Source organism: Camelus ferus, chromosome 7 (assembly GCF_009834535.1).
Source record: "Camelus ferus isolate YT-003-E chromosome 7, BCGSAC_Cfer_1.0, whole genome shotgun sequence".
Classification (NCBI taxonomy): domain Eukaryota; kingdom Metazoa; phylum Chordata; class Mammalia; order Artiodactyla; family Camelidae; genus Camelus; species Camelus ferus.
Window position 1 is genome coordinate 867,116 of NC_045702.1, and position 14,717 is coordinate 881,832.

At 60.8% G+C, this 14,717-nt stretch overlaps 1 protein-coding gene across 2 annotated transcripts in view; it reads left to right on the plus strand.

Moving 5' to 3' along the window:
• The window catches only part of PTPRN2 (protein tyrosine phosphatase receptor type N2), a 519,894-nt gene that overhangs the window by 189,498 nt on the left and 315,679 nt on the right, over positions 1-14,717 (plus strand). For both annotated transcript variants that reach the window (XM_032482973.1, XM_032482974.1), the window contains one exon: positions 6,124-6,203. In XM_032482973.1, the coding sequence (XP_032338864.1) occupies positions 6,124-6,203 (80 nt within the window). The remainder of the gene's footprint in view (positions 1-6,123; positions 6,204-14,717) is intronic.

Here is a 14,717-nt window from a genome sequence, read left to right on the forward strand (position 1 = left end):
GCATTAGCCTGCTGATGTAATTACGCCGGCAGGCGCGCGAAGGCCAGGTATGATTTTACAGTCTGATCACGGCCATCCGGGCATGCTGACTGACGCTGGCTGCTCCCCTCCCGGTCAGGCGGGCCGGCCGCGGGGCCCCCCGTGCCGCGAAGAGTCTGAGCTCACAGCCCCGCCGCTGTGGGGCCCGAGACAGCCTCGCCGAACGAGTGAGCTTCAGCTGGGCCGCCAGGCCGGCCCGGGAGGCAGGGCAGCGGCCGATCCTGGAGCACCTTCTGTTTCCCACGACGCAGGAGCCATTAGTTCCTGTGAGGGGACTTACTGAAGATACGGTGGGAACCCGCAGCCCAACACTCTCCCCGGGCTCCCATGTGCACGGGCTGGGGGTGCGGAGCCCAGCCCGACCCTGGAGGAGCCCGGCGAGGATGCAGCCCCTCCCTAACTCCTGCCCATCCCGCTGCCCTGCTGACACCCCCATCCACGTGTGAGGGTCCCTGGGAGGTGGAGGCTCTGGAAGATGTTTCAGTTCCCTGGGGCAGAATTGCGCTGGTCTGCCTCCTGGTTTTGTCTGACTCACGAAGGGTCAACAAGGAAGTGGAGGGAGGAGGGTGGCCTTGAACTCCCTGGTCAGGGGACCCTCTGCTTCTCTCTGAGCCCAAATGAAGACAGAGCCCTGGATAACTTGGGAGTGTGCAGCAGTCACCTTGGCTCTGGGTAAGTGACGATGGCTCACGGCTGGGAGCCTCCAGCTGTGACACCCAACTCTGCAGGAGGCCAGGGCCATCCATGGCTGCGCCCCTGTGCAGGGGCCCGAGCCCGCAGGCCCGTGCTCACAGGTGGATGGTGCCACCCGCTCCTGGGACAGGAGTTGCTCAGCGATGCCACCTTCGGAGGCCGGGGCAGGAAGGCTGTCTGTGCACCTGCAAGACTCCAAGGCCCACCGACTGGCTGGAGACGGAATTTCAGGGAAACATCACAAGAGGCCCAAACCTCCCCAGCTCTGTCTTTCAACTGAAGACGGGACAGCAGGGAGGAGCCCCTGTGGTTCAGGAACAGTAATTCAGGTTGGGCGCAAGGCGGCCACGCCTCACGCGAAGTAGATCCCGTGCTTTGGTTGAAGACGGCAGCGCTCAGGGTATTGCCTAAGTCCTGCTTCCTGCTGGGAAGTGACATCATGGTTAGGGGAGGGCTGAGTTACTGGGCCTTCCCAGACCTCGGTTTTCCGGCCCTGAGACGTGGGCCGCGGGGTGCGGCGTGGCTGGGGCCCGGGGCCCTGCTTCAGGGGGCCCCTACCAGGTGCACTGCGGCTCTGCCCTCTTAGAACTCTTAACATTTAATTCCTCAGCACAGGGGCCTGGGTTTCCGTTTTGTGCGGCCCCCCCACCCTGTTGTGTAACTGGTCCCGGGGCTGACCGGGTGGTGGGGAGAGCCGGCAGGGGAACCTGCCGGGAGCAGAGCCCGCCAGGAGCAGTTGTGCGGCTCGGCCATTGTCTTTGTTGTTGCTTAGAAGGGACTCTAAGATCACCTGCTGTGCGTCAGTTCCTCGGTGGCAGTGACCCTCTCAGCTCCTTCTCCTGGACTTCTGCAGGTGCTGGGCAGGCTGGAGTTTGGGGTCCAGTGTGAGGGGCCTGGAGGAGGCTGTGCTTTCCTCACACGGTCCCGTGACCAGGAAGAGTGAGTCTTTCCCTCTCCTGGAGGACTGGCTGAGCTCCTCGAAGGCAGGGAGCGGGTCTCCATTCCTCAGTGATGCCGAAGACCCGGGCACACGGCAGTGTCAGTAGGCTGTGGACACGGCACCCGGGCCTGCATCTCCTTCTCCACATGCCACAGGCCTTGGACAGAGGTCTCAGTCTGCTCATCTGCAGAACGAGCAGGTTTCTGCTAGGGTAGCGTTTTTGTGGGGCCTACCATGCATGCGGGATCTCCGCACCAGGGAGGGTAGTGTTCTCCATACCCTGTACCATGGAAGTAACACAGCGTTATTTACAGAGAAATACGTAAACACCTGGGAAAGTTGGATTTACACGGAAACAGAACTGGATGCTGTTGTAAGCGTACACATGTTTGGTGCCTGCGCCGCCCGTCCTGGACGCCTCTGCAGCCTCGTGCTTATTTTTCTCAGGAGGACAAAGTAGAAGCTGCTTTTTCTCTCCACCTCCTCTCCCGTGTCGGCAGCAGGGCAGGTGCTAAGGTTGCAGGTCAGGACACTTTCTCTGGGTCCATCCCTGCAGGACACCCTCCCCTTCCACGTGCAGAACCACGTCCATGGAGGGGCAGGAGGAGGCTGCAGACCATCCTGCCAAGGAGCCCACCGGCTGTCTGGGCGGGAAACTGACCGTGTTCTCTGCATCCCTGACGGGACACACATGACGGCAGTTCCCCCAGGAGTTAAGCAGCCTGGTGTCCAGAGGAGGCAGGATAAGGCTGAGACATAACAGGAGCTCCTGAGGGACAGGCTGATGCAGCAGCTCGGAACCCAGGCCCACCGGGGAGGGAGGTCCCCCTTGTCATCCATAGCCCTGAGGGACCATCGGGCCAGTTCTCTGAGGTGTCCGGGAAAGGCCTTGGGCCCAGTGCTGAGATGACCGCCTGGCTTCTCCAGGTTGTTGTTTGCGGAGTGCAGTCCTTCAGGGCTGGGTCCTCCCACTGCAGAAGGGCCTTCAGACACGGGGCTCTGTGCTCAGCGTCTGCTGCTGCCACGCAGGGTCCCTCGTGACCGGGCACGTCGCCCGTCAGCTGCAGCAGGAGCGTGAACTGCTGTGAGACTCAGACCTGAGCAAATGCTTTCGGAGTTCAAAGGCAACACACAAGTTCTGTGTTCTTCCAAATTCTCCATGAGGAGGAGAGCGTTCAAGGCCGGGCAGTCCCTCACGACAGAAACGAGTTCTGGATTGCACACAATCACAAAGTGATTGCAAGTAAGAGACTGCCTGCAGGGTGAAGTGGTCACTCAGGCCTTCAGGAGGGCAGAGCCTCGTCCACTGCCATGTCTTGGTCGAGGCCTGTGTTGTGTGGAATTACCTTGCAGTAACCACGAGTCCTTGTTTCCTCACGTGTCCGAATGGGAATCGATTCGCTCAGTCCTTCCTCCTTGGTCAGCCCTCAGATGAGGTCTTCTGGAAAGTTACTGCCTGACTTTTGGGAGGCAGGAGTAGATAATTGTGCAGAAAATCCCGAAATGGAAAATTTGCTTCAGGAGCACTCGTGGGCGTGGTTCTGCTACCTGCGTGGAATTCTGGAATCTTGTCACGTGACGTGGAAGGGTTGAGGCCGGAAGATGAAGCTGTGCAGCCAGGTTCTGTGTGGGCAGGGGGTCAGCCTAGTACGAGGGGCCTCCTGAGCTGGAGCAGGGGAGGGAGTGGCCCTCGGAGACGCCGGGGCAGCACCAGCTCTAGGGAGAGCGCGCGTCCACGACGTGGCACGAGCACCGGGTGCCCCTGGGCCCAGCAGACTGTCTGGCCAGTGGCGGTGGGGGGGGTGCGCCCCTCAGAGAGCTCCCAGTGGAGGGTCAGGAAATCGCTGTTCCAGGGGTGGTGTCTGTGCTAGAACTGGACTGCTGGGGCTGGTCCTTGAAGCCCCGTGTGTCTTGGTTTTCCTGTGTAAAAGCGGAGCTCTGCTGGGTGGGTGTGCAGCTTGGGTCTGAGTTGCACGGCAGGCGCCCGGCCCAGTCCTGAGTTCTCTCCCCGGGTCTGGGCTGTGTTCTTCCCGGTGCCACCTGGTGTGTGTGCCTGTGTCTGACTCTTAGAGTCTTTCTCCTGTGAGCCTGTTCCTCGCCTTCCGCCTGCTGCCTCCGGGAGGGAGGAGGTCTCCAGCCTCCAGGGCCTGCGGGCTCAGAAGCAAGGGCATCTTTGCTGAATCAGGACAGACAGCCTTGCTGTTAGCTCGAGGCCCCCAGAGTGTTCTCTGGCCCCCGCACAGTGTGCCTGTGTGGGGGGTTGAGCTCCCACCAGCGTTCTTCAGGAGTCCTTGCTGACGTAGGGACCTGACGCTTCCTGACTGTGGGTCCGCGTGTCCCTGAGATGTGTCTTCCTGGAGTGTCATCTTCCTGGGGTGCAGGGGAGCTGCCTCTTCTGAGTGCTCCCCGCACAGCGGTCTGTGTGCAGCAGGGTCCCCGGGGCGAGTTGGTGGTCTGCCCTCCCGTCCCCCATCCCCTGTCCGGGACACTGCTGGACAGTGGCAGCACCACCGAGGCACTGACTTCACGTGCAGCTTCCTGTGGGAAAGCTGAGCCTCTGGGCCAGAACCACCTCCCATTTTACAGCTGAGTAAACAGAGGCCTGCGTGGTTGAAAGTCTCAGTGGGTGACAGCCTGTGATGCAGGATGTAGACGTCTGTGCAGACTGTCACATGTCACTCATCGCAGCAGGTGCTGGGGAAAGAGCGTCTGAGCTCACACCGAGTTTGGCCCCGAGGGGTTGGATCTGTCCTCTGTAACAGGTGACCTCCCCTCGCCGGTGCCAGGGCCAGGGCTCGGCCAGGGGGGCTTGGGACATCACAGACGTGGTGTCAGGTAGGGGCTCGGTGATGGCAACACCGACCCCCCATTCTGGGAAGTGCTTCCCACGCTAGGGTCATGTGTGCATATCCCAGGTTCACGTGTACACGTCTGAGGGTCACGTGTGCACAGTCCAGGGTCCCATGTACATATCTCAGGGTCACCTGTGCACGCCCGGGGCATCACGTGTGTCCCTTAACCACAAGCCGGTGACTCGCTCGTCCTGGAAGGTAGGCAGCCGTGGTGCCCCTTCTGCGCTCCTGTTGTCCCACAGGTGCAGGGACAGGGGAACCGCGTTTTCCCCCGACCCCCTAGTGCTGGGTCTCTGAACTCTGAGAGGCAGGGCCTTTAGAGAAGAATTCCGGCACCTGGGGTAGACCAGGGTTTGGGGGTCCTGCCTGCCGGGGCTCTTCAGATGTGGTGGGATTGGACACGTCCCAGGGACCATGTGCAAACCTGGGGTCTCGACCTCGGGTCTGTTGTCAGTGCTGGCTGGCGGTGGGTGTTGGTGAGGACCTTCTCTTGATCTTGGAAGCATTTGCACTCGGATATCTGACCCCGTCCCAAATGTGGACCCGTCATCCACACGTGTGCAAGTCACCGTCATCCTCTTGGGAAGGGGCGGAGACCCTATGAGATAGCGAGCCGTTTAAGCACTGCATGGCAGGCACTCACCGCACTTGCTGGAAGACCTCAGAGAAGTGGTTGTCAGTGCCTCCGGGGGAGTCAGACCGCGGAGAGTGTGTGTCAGTACGATTCTGTGTCACCAGTGAGGGAAGCCCGGCCCCCGGACCGATGGGAGGACATTGGACTGAACAGGGCCTGTCAGCCGGGACCTCAGTGGTCACCATGAGGAGCAGCTGTCCTGCCAGGAGCATCCTGACAGCCGGGGACCCCTGAAAACCTCGGGGTCTGGCGGGAGGGCCGAGCGCACACAGCCCCGAGCCCCAGGCATCCCCGCGCCCTGTCCACCCTCTGCACTGGCGCCCCATCCAGAAGACCTGGAGAACAAAGATGGCGATGGGGCGTCCAAACGGATGACAGACCAGGAGGTGGGAGCTGGGAGGGTCCTGACGAAGGCAGCCCTGCGGCCCCACCCCAATAAAGCAGTTGTTAAAATAGGGATGTACATTTTAAAATTGTGTTCAACATGGCATTTTAAAAGCTCTGAAGGTTTTCGATAGCTGCCGTCTGGCAGTCCCCTGCCAGTCGTTTTTATACTCAGTGGTTCTTAAACACTTCGGTAAGTTTTTAAACAGCTCCTGTCAAGAGAATTTTAAAAATACCCGTCTCTTTCCTTTAGCTTTTGGTGCCTATGGCTCCCTTGGGAACCAAATACTAAAACCTGTTTCCATAACAATGTTTCTTTTTCCCTCACAGGAGGATCTGCCTGTTATTGTTGGGTTACTGGACTGATTTGAAGTTTTTCTAAGGGCGCTGCCGGGGCTTTTAGATGGGCAAAGCCTCTCGATAGGATTCCCGGAATCTGGGAACAGAGTCACAGTGACCAAGAAAACCCAAACCCACGGAGGCCGGGTGTGGCGCAGCGGTGGCCGTGGGTGTGCGGAGCGTTCAGAGCTGCAGGGCCATGCACGGAGTCGCTCTGACGCCTGTGACATGCTCTTTTCCAGGGTCGCGGGGCCCACAGTGACCTTCAGGGTGAGCGCCAATGCCCGGAATGTGACGCCGGCAGATGCGGTGAAGGCGGCAGGTAAGGCTGTTTCGGCTCAAGCGGCGGGAGAGCTGTCTGTTCATGAGGAAGGACGGTCTCCCAGGACCCGATAATGACGGGGACAGGGAGGGGAGGGGAGGCTGTGTGCGGCACCCTGAAACGTGGCCAGGCTTCGGGGCGGGGGGACGGTGGCCACAGCACTGGCTCTGAGACAGGGCTGGTGCGGGGCGTCTGCGGTGACCCTGGTGTGGATGGAACACCCTCGTGCTCTGAGGTTTTCCATCTTGTGCCAGGTGAGTGGCACACGGCCTACGCGTCCATCCCCTGCAACCGGCACAGGATGCGGGGCTGGACCGGGGCTGGACCTGGCTCCCGCTCGCCTGTCCTGAAACCACGGATGAATCCCGGCGTGTGGCTGGTGTTTGTCACATGGGATGTAGGGCGAGTGTGAAGTCTGCCTCCCCTCAACTCCGAGTCTGTTTTCAGCTTCTGAAACCTTGTACAAACGTGCAACTTTTCTGCCTGGTAAGAAGAACACAGGAAACATAACGGAACTGGAGCCCCCGGTTTCCAGTACTTCAGGGGAAGGACTCGTATTTCATGGTCGTTTGTAGGCAGCGTGTCTGAATGTGCACCGACCCCAGACGCGGCGGAAGGCGGCTTTGTTTCAGCCAGTCCTGCGTGTTGCTAAATGTGTGAACTGCTTTTACACGACATTCACGTGAAATGCAGCAGAGCACTCTGACTGACTCAGATCTGGACGTTTAGCTGCGTCGGCTGAGGTGTCTTTGTGTCGCATCCTGTTACCCTAAGGTTTATCCGGTGACAGTAAACAAAGCGGCCCCGCACTTAGCGGGACAAACTCCAGGGCTTCCCGAGGGCGGCTGCCCTTGCTGCTGCTGTGGATGCTTTTTGTGACTCTTATTTGTGAAAGTAGTGACTTGGGGCCACGAATGTTTGGCTAAAGGAGAATTTCTTGCACAGATGTCCTGCACCCTGAAACCGGGCAGCCGTGAGCGCAGGGCAGGGCCTGTGTGTTCGCCGTGAGGCAGGCGAGCTGTGTTACAACCGCCGGCAGTGCAGCGCCCTCCACGCGGTCTGGAGGGAGGACGTCGCAGGGTCTCCTGGACACTCTGCCGCCTGAGTGGGGGGGCCGTGGCGCTCGGGGCCACGGGCTCTCCCTCCCCGCACAGCACCCATTTCACGTCCTTGTTCCCCGGCAGAGGAGATCACTGAACGTATATAAGACCAGATCAGTTACCAGTTTTTTTTTTTTTTTACCCAGAAATGAGTTAATGATGTTTCGCAGTTGGCAGCGCATCCCAACACTGGGACGTAACCCTCTCGAGATCGGGTTTGCTGGCCTGATGGGCGCTGTGAGTGGTGTAAAATGGAATGAAGGCTTTCCATCTTTTTAGAACTGTGACAGTATATTCAGGACAGTGGCCTTTCATTTATTTTATTGCTTTCTGAGGTGAAGGAGGCTGATTATCTGAAGTCCAGTTTCTTGGTCGCTCTCAGCGTGTCCACGTCATGTGCTGAAGGGGAGCCTGCGCGCCCCTTGTGGGCCTGAGGGCTGCATCGACGGCTAAGTGCTCAGGCTTCTGCTGGCACCAGCGCATTTACGTTCACCCTCATGGCCGCTCGGCCCGGGCGCTTTGGGCTCGCTGCGTCCTCGCAAGATGGTCACGCCCATGCACGGCCGAAAGCTCAGTTCCTTCACATTCCAGATGACCTCGTGCTGCTGCACGGGAGCGGCTTACAAAGGAGGAGTCCGACCACGAGGATCGTGTCTGGCGGCAGAAGCACCGAGGTGCGCGGCTGCTGCCCCGTCTGCCTGTGGTGTTTGGTGTCTGTATCGTCCAGGAAGGGAGACACTCCCTGTGATGGACTCTAGTGTTCATTTTGCCAGCTTTGTACAACGTGACCCCAAGCCCAGGAAGGGCCACCTGGTCTTCACCGCGCCGTCCCCATCAGACCCCGGCGGCGCCTCCAAGTGCTGTGTGCCTCACTCAGACCCGATCTCTTGGTTTCACTGGGTGACCCTTTTCTGGGCGCTCAGCTCAGTTTGTGGGCTCAGGTGTCAATGAGAGGCACAAGTGATCATTAAAGTCGGGGTCTTGCGCACGGAGACACCCGCTGTCCTCAGTGTGTAGAAAGGGCGGGTGGTGACTTTCCCTCTGTGTCGTCAAACTGAGCAGAACAGGGAGCCCCATGTGACTCTTCACCTTCTTGCCGGTTTGCCCTTCAGCATCACGTTTCTCGTCCCCTGCTGGCTCCTCCTTTCAGAGGAGGGCCGGTGGGTCGCCTTGGAGAGCCTTGGGAGCTCTGCCCCCCAACCGCGGCCTCTGGGTCTCGGGACCTTCGCGGGGGGCGGTCTCACCGCCTGTGGTGTGCGTGTCCTTCCTGCCCGAGGTCAGCTGTCCCGCCCTCCCCTGGGCCGGGGGCCGGGGGCTTCTCCTCACTTCCCTTCGCGGCTGTGTCTGCTTCGCTGGCCGTCAGGCAGGAGCCCGTCTTCAGCACCCCGTCTCCCTGGGGTCTGGGTCTAATCTGAGCTCCAGCCTGGGCGCTCGGCTCATCGTGATTTTGCGTGGCAGCACCTCCTCATGACAGAATGTGGGGACTCTGCCAGAGGGTCTCAGTGCCCAGAGTCCCACTGCCCCTGCCACCTTCCCCTGCAGAGCGTCCCCATGGGGTCCATGGGTCTCCTCCCACCGTCCTGTCTTCTGTGCTCTGTGACTTACAGGCCATCTCGTCTGCTCTGTGCAGGGAGGGGCCTGCCGTCCTGTGGCTTCTCCCTGGACACTGCCCAGGGCTGGACCCCGGACACAGAGGCCGTGAGCATGTGTGGGCATCAGTTCTCGACGCAGGGGTGCTGGTGGCTGGGACGGCCAGACCCCGGGACCCACATGCTTAACCCTGGGACCCTGCACAGGGGCAGGTGTATCTGCTTTGGAAAGTGACGTGGTCGCTCCTGGTAAAATGACTGTAAAGCAGGCCCTGGGGGGCTCCAAGGGCTGTGTGGGTCCCGGGGGGCTGGAGGGGAGACAGGGAACCGTGCGAAGGCAGCAGGAAGGGGGCAGGAGCCCACACGTGGGTGGGCAGGCCCAGCCAGTGGTCTGGGTGCTCACCCGTCTCGACGTGGGGCGGGGCCTTCAGGTCACAAGAAGTGCTCAGTGGATTCGCAGGCACTGGTGGAGTCCCCGCTGCCTTCCTGGCCTCCGGGGCTCGGCTGCTGGCCCAGGTGCCCGTGCCCACGTCAGGGGCCCGAAAGCCGGGAGCCTCAGGCGAGGGGCCTGGGGGAGGGTCCTTGCGGCGGCAGCAGCCGTGGACACAGGTCTCTGATCCAGCCCGGCCAGCTGGCCTCCGTCCCACCCTCTGTCCTGGCTTCTGACACGGCGGCTCAGGACCGCGAGCCGGCGGCCGGGAGCTGTGCGCGTCACCAGACACAGGTGGCCCGTGCACCTTGGTGTGATCGAGACACCAGGACAGGTATGAGCGAACTGGGGAAGCGTGATGTGGAAAGACGCCATGCTTTTTCAGTGGAGGATAAGGAGGGTCCCTGGAAAGGCCCCCAAAGCCCAGCACCAAGAGCCATGCTCGTCTGCACGTGAAGACCAGCTGTCAGATGTCAGGAGGAGCCCGGGCGCACGGGGACGCACGTCTTCTCCGAGGTGTCACGTTAGAGAACCGGAGGACTTCTGGGTAAAGGGACCTTGGGGCTCCTCCTGAGCTGGGCCTCGCGACACAGAAGAGAAACTCTGGCCAGCGCGGCTGGCGGGTTTGGGGTGGGGCTGGCGGTCCGCTGACCTGCCCATAGCCCGGGGTGTGAGCGGCCTTGACTGACTTCTCCAGGCGAGCGATCCCGCTGGGTCTGACACGTCGCGGTGCGGGTCCCATTTGCCCAGCAGCTCGGGCAGCTTCCCTGTGGAGGGGCCGCGAAGCTTGGCTGGCGTGTGGGCACCAGCGATGGGCAGGGGTTGCCGCAGGCGTGGGGAGTCCATGTGGTTTGACGGACGCTGCACAGGAGGACCGAGGCGGGAAGACGGACAGCGTGGTGAGCGGGACGGGGCATTCGTCGCTGTGAGACCGTGTGCGTGGGGATCAGCCAGGGAAGCAGACCCCGAAAGGGCAATTCTGGAAGAAGAAACGGAACGATTTTCCAGCCCTGACTGTTGTGTATTCTGCGTTGACTGTTACCTGGAAGAATTTGCTTTGTTTACCTGAGCTGATTGATGATGTTTCGAAAGCAAAGTGCAGGAAGGAGGCCTGTCCGCAGGCTCTCCCCGTCTGCACCCTGGGAGGAGGCTCAGCTCCAGGCGGCGGTGCAGTGAGGGAGGTGCGGCTCGGAGGAGCCCTGCTTTAACAGGGGCTTTGTGCTGTTTGATGATGAGAAAAGGAATCTGAAGATGAGCCGCAGCCCTCATTCCGTGCAGAGGAAGTGGAGAGCGTGCGGGCTCCATCCTGGACTGATTCAGTGACCAGCTCAGAACACACGTCGGGGAGAAAGATGTGGCTCTTGCTACTGAGAAAAACACCGTCCTTTGGGGAACGTTCACTCTTTGCAGGACTCGGCTTGAGAAGCTCCTGTGGTAACGGGGGTGCTGCCCCCTCTTCACACGATGACGAAATCTGCTTCTGTTCAGAGACATTAAAGGCTGTGAAGGAATGTCTCCTCTCCTCCTCGGCCTCAGAAAGGTACTTTCGTGCAGGTTTTTGGTCCCCCCCCCCGCTCCAACCCCCAGGAGAGCAGACGGGAGGCCAAGGTGCCTTCAGGGAACGGGCTTCTTTCCTGCTGGGGTCCTGCGCTGCCTGGGGTTGGAACACAGCCCAGGCACCAGGGCTGTGCAGGGCCATCAGCACCAGAACCAGATGCCAGCGCGGTGCGGTCCTGTGAGGGCAGGGCCGGGGTCAGACTGCAGTCTGGACGGGGGTGGGGCCCAGAGCTCGGAGACCGCTGGTCGAGCAGGGGTGGGAATGCGGATCCAGGGACTGCCTGCTTCCTCCTTGGTCACACGCGAGCACAACCAGGGTGTCGGAGGAGGGGCAGACGCCATACTGAGTCCCGAGCTCTTGTCTCCGAGGTTGAGGTGTCCTGAGGAGGTGCTTTTAGTTGAGGCCGGTTTCCGCTGCACCCTTCAGCTGCTGCCTCCTGGGGGCCGGCCGTGTGCCAGACCCTGTGCGGGTGGTGGGGATGCCGCAGTGACTGGACAGGGACTCGGCCTCAGTGAAGGCCGGCCCAGCAGAGAGGACGGAGAACGAGGAAATGAACATGCATCGAACGTGCCGTGGCGGGGCGGGGCGGCGGGACGTACGTGTAGTGTGACGTGGTGAACGGCCTGTCATGTCTGCGGCGAGGAGCAGGGCACGCACCACGCAGCGCAGCATGTGAAGCACGTGAGGGGCTGTGGCAGCGTGTGCTGTTACACGGTGCAGTCACGTGGTTGCACAGTCATGTGCCTCTGAGGTGCCGTGTGCCGCAGACTCCGCTCCTGCTGCGGGTCGTCCAGACCAGCCCAGGGCTTTGATACTTGAATCTTCCTGACACTACACTGCAGAGGCCCCATGAGACCTGCCTATTGAACAGCATGTCTGAAGTTCCCGCCCTTTCCCCAGGCAGCTGGGCGGCACGTAGCCCCTGCACACATGAGGAGCCCGGGGTGGTCACTGGCTGGCCAGAGCACGTCCTGTAGATGCCGGGGTCAGGAGAGGTGCCTCTGGCCAAAGGGCAGGGGAGGAGCAGACGCTGAGAGCTGCCTGGGGTGGGCGTGGGCCAGGCCCTGGCTTTGGGGACCAGCCTGAGTCTGCTGGCACTTGGGCAGGAAGCCCTTGGAAGCTGTGGTGGGAGGTTTGTCCCAGGCGGGTGTCCTGTCAGCAGGCTGCTGAGGCCAGCACCGCCTTCCTGGGCTTGCTCCCTGCCCCCTCGTCTGTTTTCCTCCCGCACGGGGACACCGCAGCTCTGATGGCCGGTCCTCAAAAACCAGCCTCCGATTTACACGGCACGTGCGTACCCAAGTCCATCTGGCCCTGAGACCCAGCTCCCTGAAAACACAGTGTGTGTCAGGGGCATCGAGGTGACACCGCCGGTGGTTGTGTTAGGGACAGACTCCTTGGGGTGATGACGGACCCATGAAAGGCAAATCAGTTCAACAGGCGACGTGTGACCCTGCCCGCCGCCCTCGCACCGTCTCTGCCCTCGGAGGCACCGGAGCCACATGGCTGTTACCAGCGTCCTGGACACACTGGCCACAGGATCGCCTGTGACCTGTGAGCCAAGTCAGGAGGGGTGCCAGCCCCAGCCCAGCCCGGGCGCCCGCTCGACTGTTTCACCGCAGCCGAGGTTGGCGACCCAGATACAGACCCGTGAGAGGCCCTGTTCTGCTTCGTCTTCTGGTGACGATCTCCTCTGCTCTCGTCGGTCCCTGGCTCCTTGTCTGCCAGCCAGGCTAGAATTGTGCTCCTGGGGTTGCAAAAGGTCAGAGCAGGGGGGAAGGGTTCTGATGGGCTGGCAGGGTGTTGTCATTGCCCCCCTCAGATTTCTGCTGGCCTCATTTGTCTGGAGTGTGTGGGTTCTCCACGTGGCCGGGCACTGCGGGGCATCTGCTGGGGTTGGGATCATGAGAACCCATGTGGGTGTGCAGATCGGGGGTCGTGGGCACAAGACCCTGTGTTGTCACTGGCCCAGGTGGATCCAGGTCCTCCCAGAAGATTCTGGACTCACAGAGGGTAGGATGTGAGCCCTGCACCTGCCACTGCGAGAGTGTCCGCTTCCCTTCCCATCCTCTGTGCCCCCTGCCAGTGCCCTGGCCCGCCAAGCCCCTGCCATGAGATGCCAGTCCCTGCTGCTCTCGTGTGGGAGGGACGTCCTCCCGTCCCCTCGCTGGAACGTGGTGGTTTCCTCTTGTCCTCAGGACAGGAGCACAGCCCAGTTACAGGACAGAGGGGCCTGCAGAGCCAGTGTCCACCCCCAGGGCACCCCCACCTCTAGGGGGCCCATATCTGAACGTCCACTTCCAGCCGAGGGTCCTGGAAATGAGACCTCTCTCCATAGGAGCACCCCCTGCCCCGGGGTTTCTTCACGTCTCCTCCAGTCATTTAAACGCTGGTTAAATGAAGAGAAACTTATGTGCGCCTCTGTTAGGTGTGAATGTTCATCGTTTACCACGTACAGCAGATGTGGTCCCTTTGACGAACTTTCCACTTGGTCACGACACCCCTCGCTCTGTGGAGCCCCCCCGTGGGATGTGAGATTCGGCAGCCGGTCCTGGACTGTTTTTCTTTCTCTTTTGCAAAGTCTGTTCTCCTCTTTTCCACACGAGTTAAATAGTGACCTTCCCCAGGAGCTGCAGCGGGGGTGTCATGGGCCTGGGGGGGACGCAGAGGCTCCCCGCTCTTCATGTTGCTCATGGTTGAAAGGCTAGTCCCCCCAGGACAAAGTAGGGGGTGGAGGAGCAGAACTGTCAAGTCGCCGTGTGGCTGTGGCAGGCCCCCCACCACGAGGTGCAGCGCGTGGGAGGTGGGGGCAGAGCCCCAGGCTGAGCAGGGCAGGGACAGGCGCTCACAGCCCCACAGCCTCTGTCCCATATGGCAGCCGCCTGGGGAAGCCTGGCCTTGGGATCAGGGCCGCCGGGCCCCCACGTGTGGCAGAGATGTGAGGACGCCTGCTCCCTGGTGGATGAGACCAAGTGCTTCCCCTGGGCCTGAAGTTTCTGGTGGTGAGCGTCTGAGCTGAACATAACACCATCTCACTGTATAGGAATTCCCATAAATCACCCACAAGTCCACAGTCGCCGCTCTGGGAGGACGCAGTGAAGGTGCTCAGTCCTCCCACAAGTCTCACAGCCCAGTGTCCACGCACCGATTCTGCCTTCTCCTGAAGAGAAGCGAGAAACCAGGGAACAGGTGCACAGGGCATGAGGGAGGTCCCTGAGGATGAGAAGGTGCTGCAGGCAATGAACAGCACGTGCTTAGCAGGAGAACCTCCTTGCAGACGCCATTCCCGCGTTAATTCAGCCCCCGTGTCTGAGATCATGGCATCTCTTTGCAACAGCCTCTCGACTTCACTCCCCCAGGACCTTCTCTGGATCAGAGGCCAAGTCCACCACCTGATGAGCTGGTCCAGCGCGACGGCCTCGGTGCAGGGGCCTCTCGACAACAGCCTGTCATCAGAGACGCTGAGGATGGCGTCTTCCCTCCTCGCTCGTGCAGAGGTGCCGCGGCTCTTGGCCCCTTCTCCCGTCTCCCGCAGCCCCGCAGGCGTGTGCTTCAGCTCTTGAGTTTGGAGCTGGCTGTCCTGCAGAGCTGCTTATGGATGCCCAGGAGCCTTCTCTGCTGAAGTTCAGGGTGTGTTTTGACGTGTACATTACATGAGGCGTGTTTAATCAGTCACAATGATATGCTAATTGGATTCATCTGTGAACTGAATAAAAAACACTTGAAGGAAAAGGAAGTGAACTTATCGCCAGCTGAGACACCTTGTGATCAGTGCGGTGCTCATCCAAATGCGAGAGGGTCGACTCTCGGACGTGCGGGGGGCGCGGCCGCCCTGGGCCA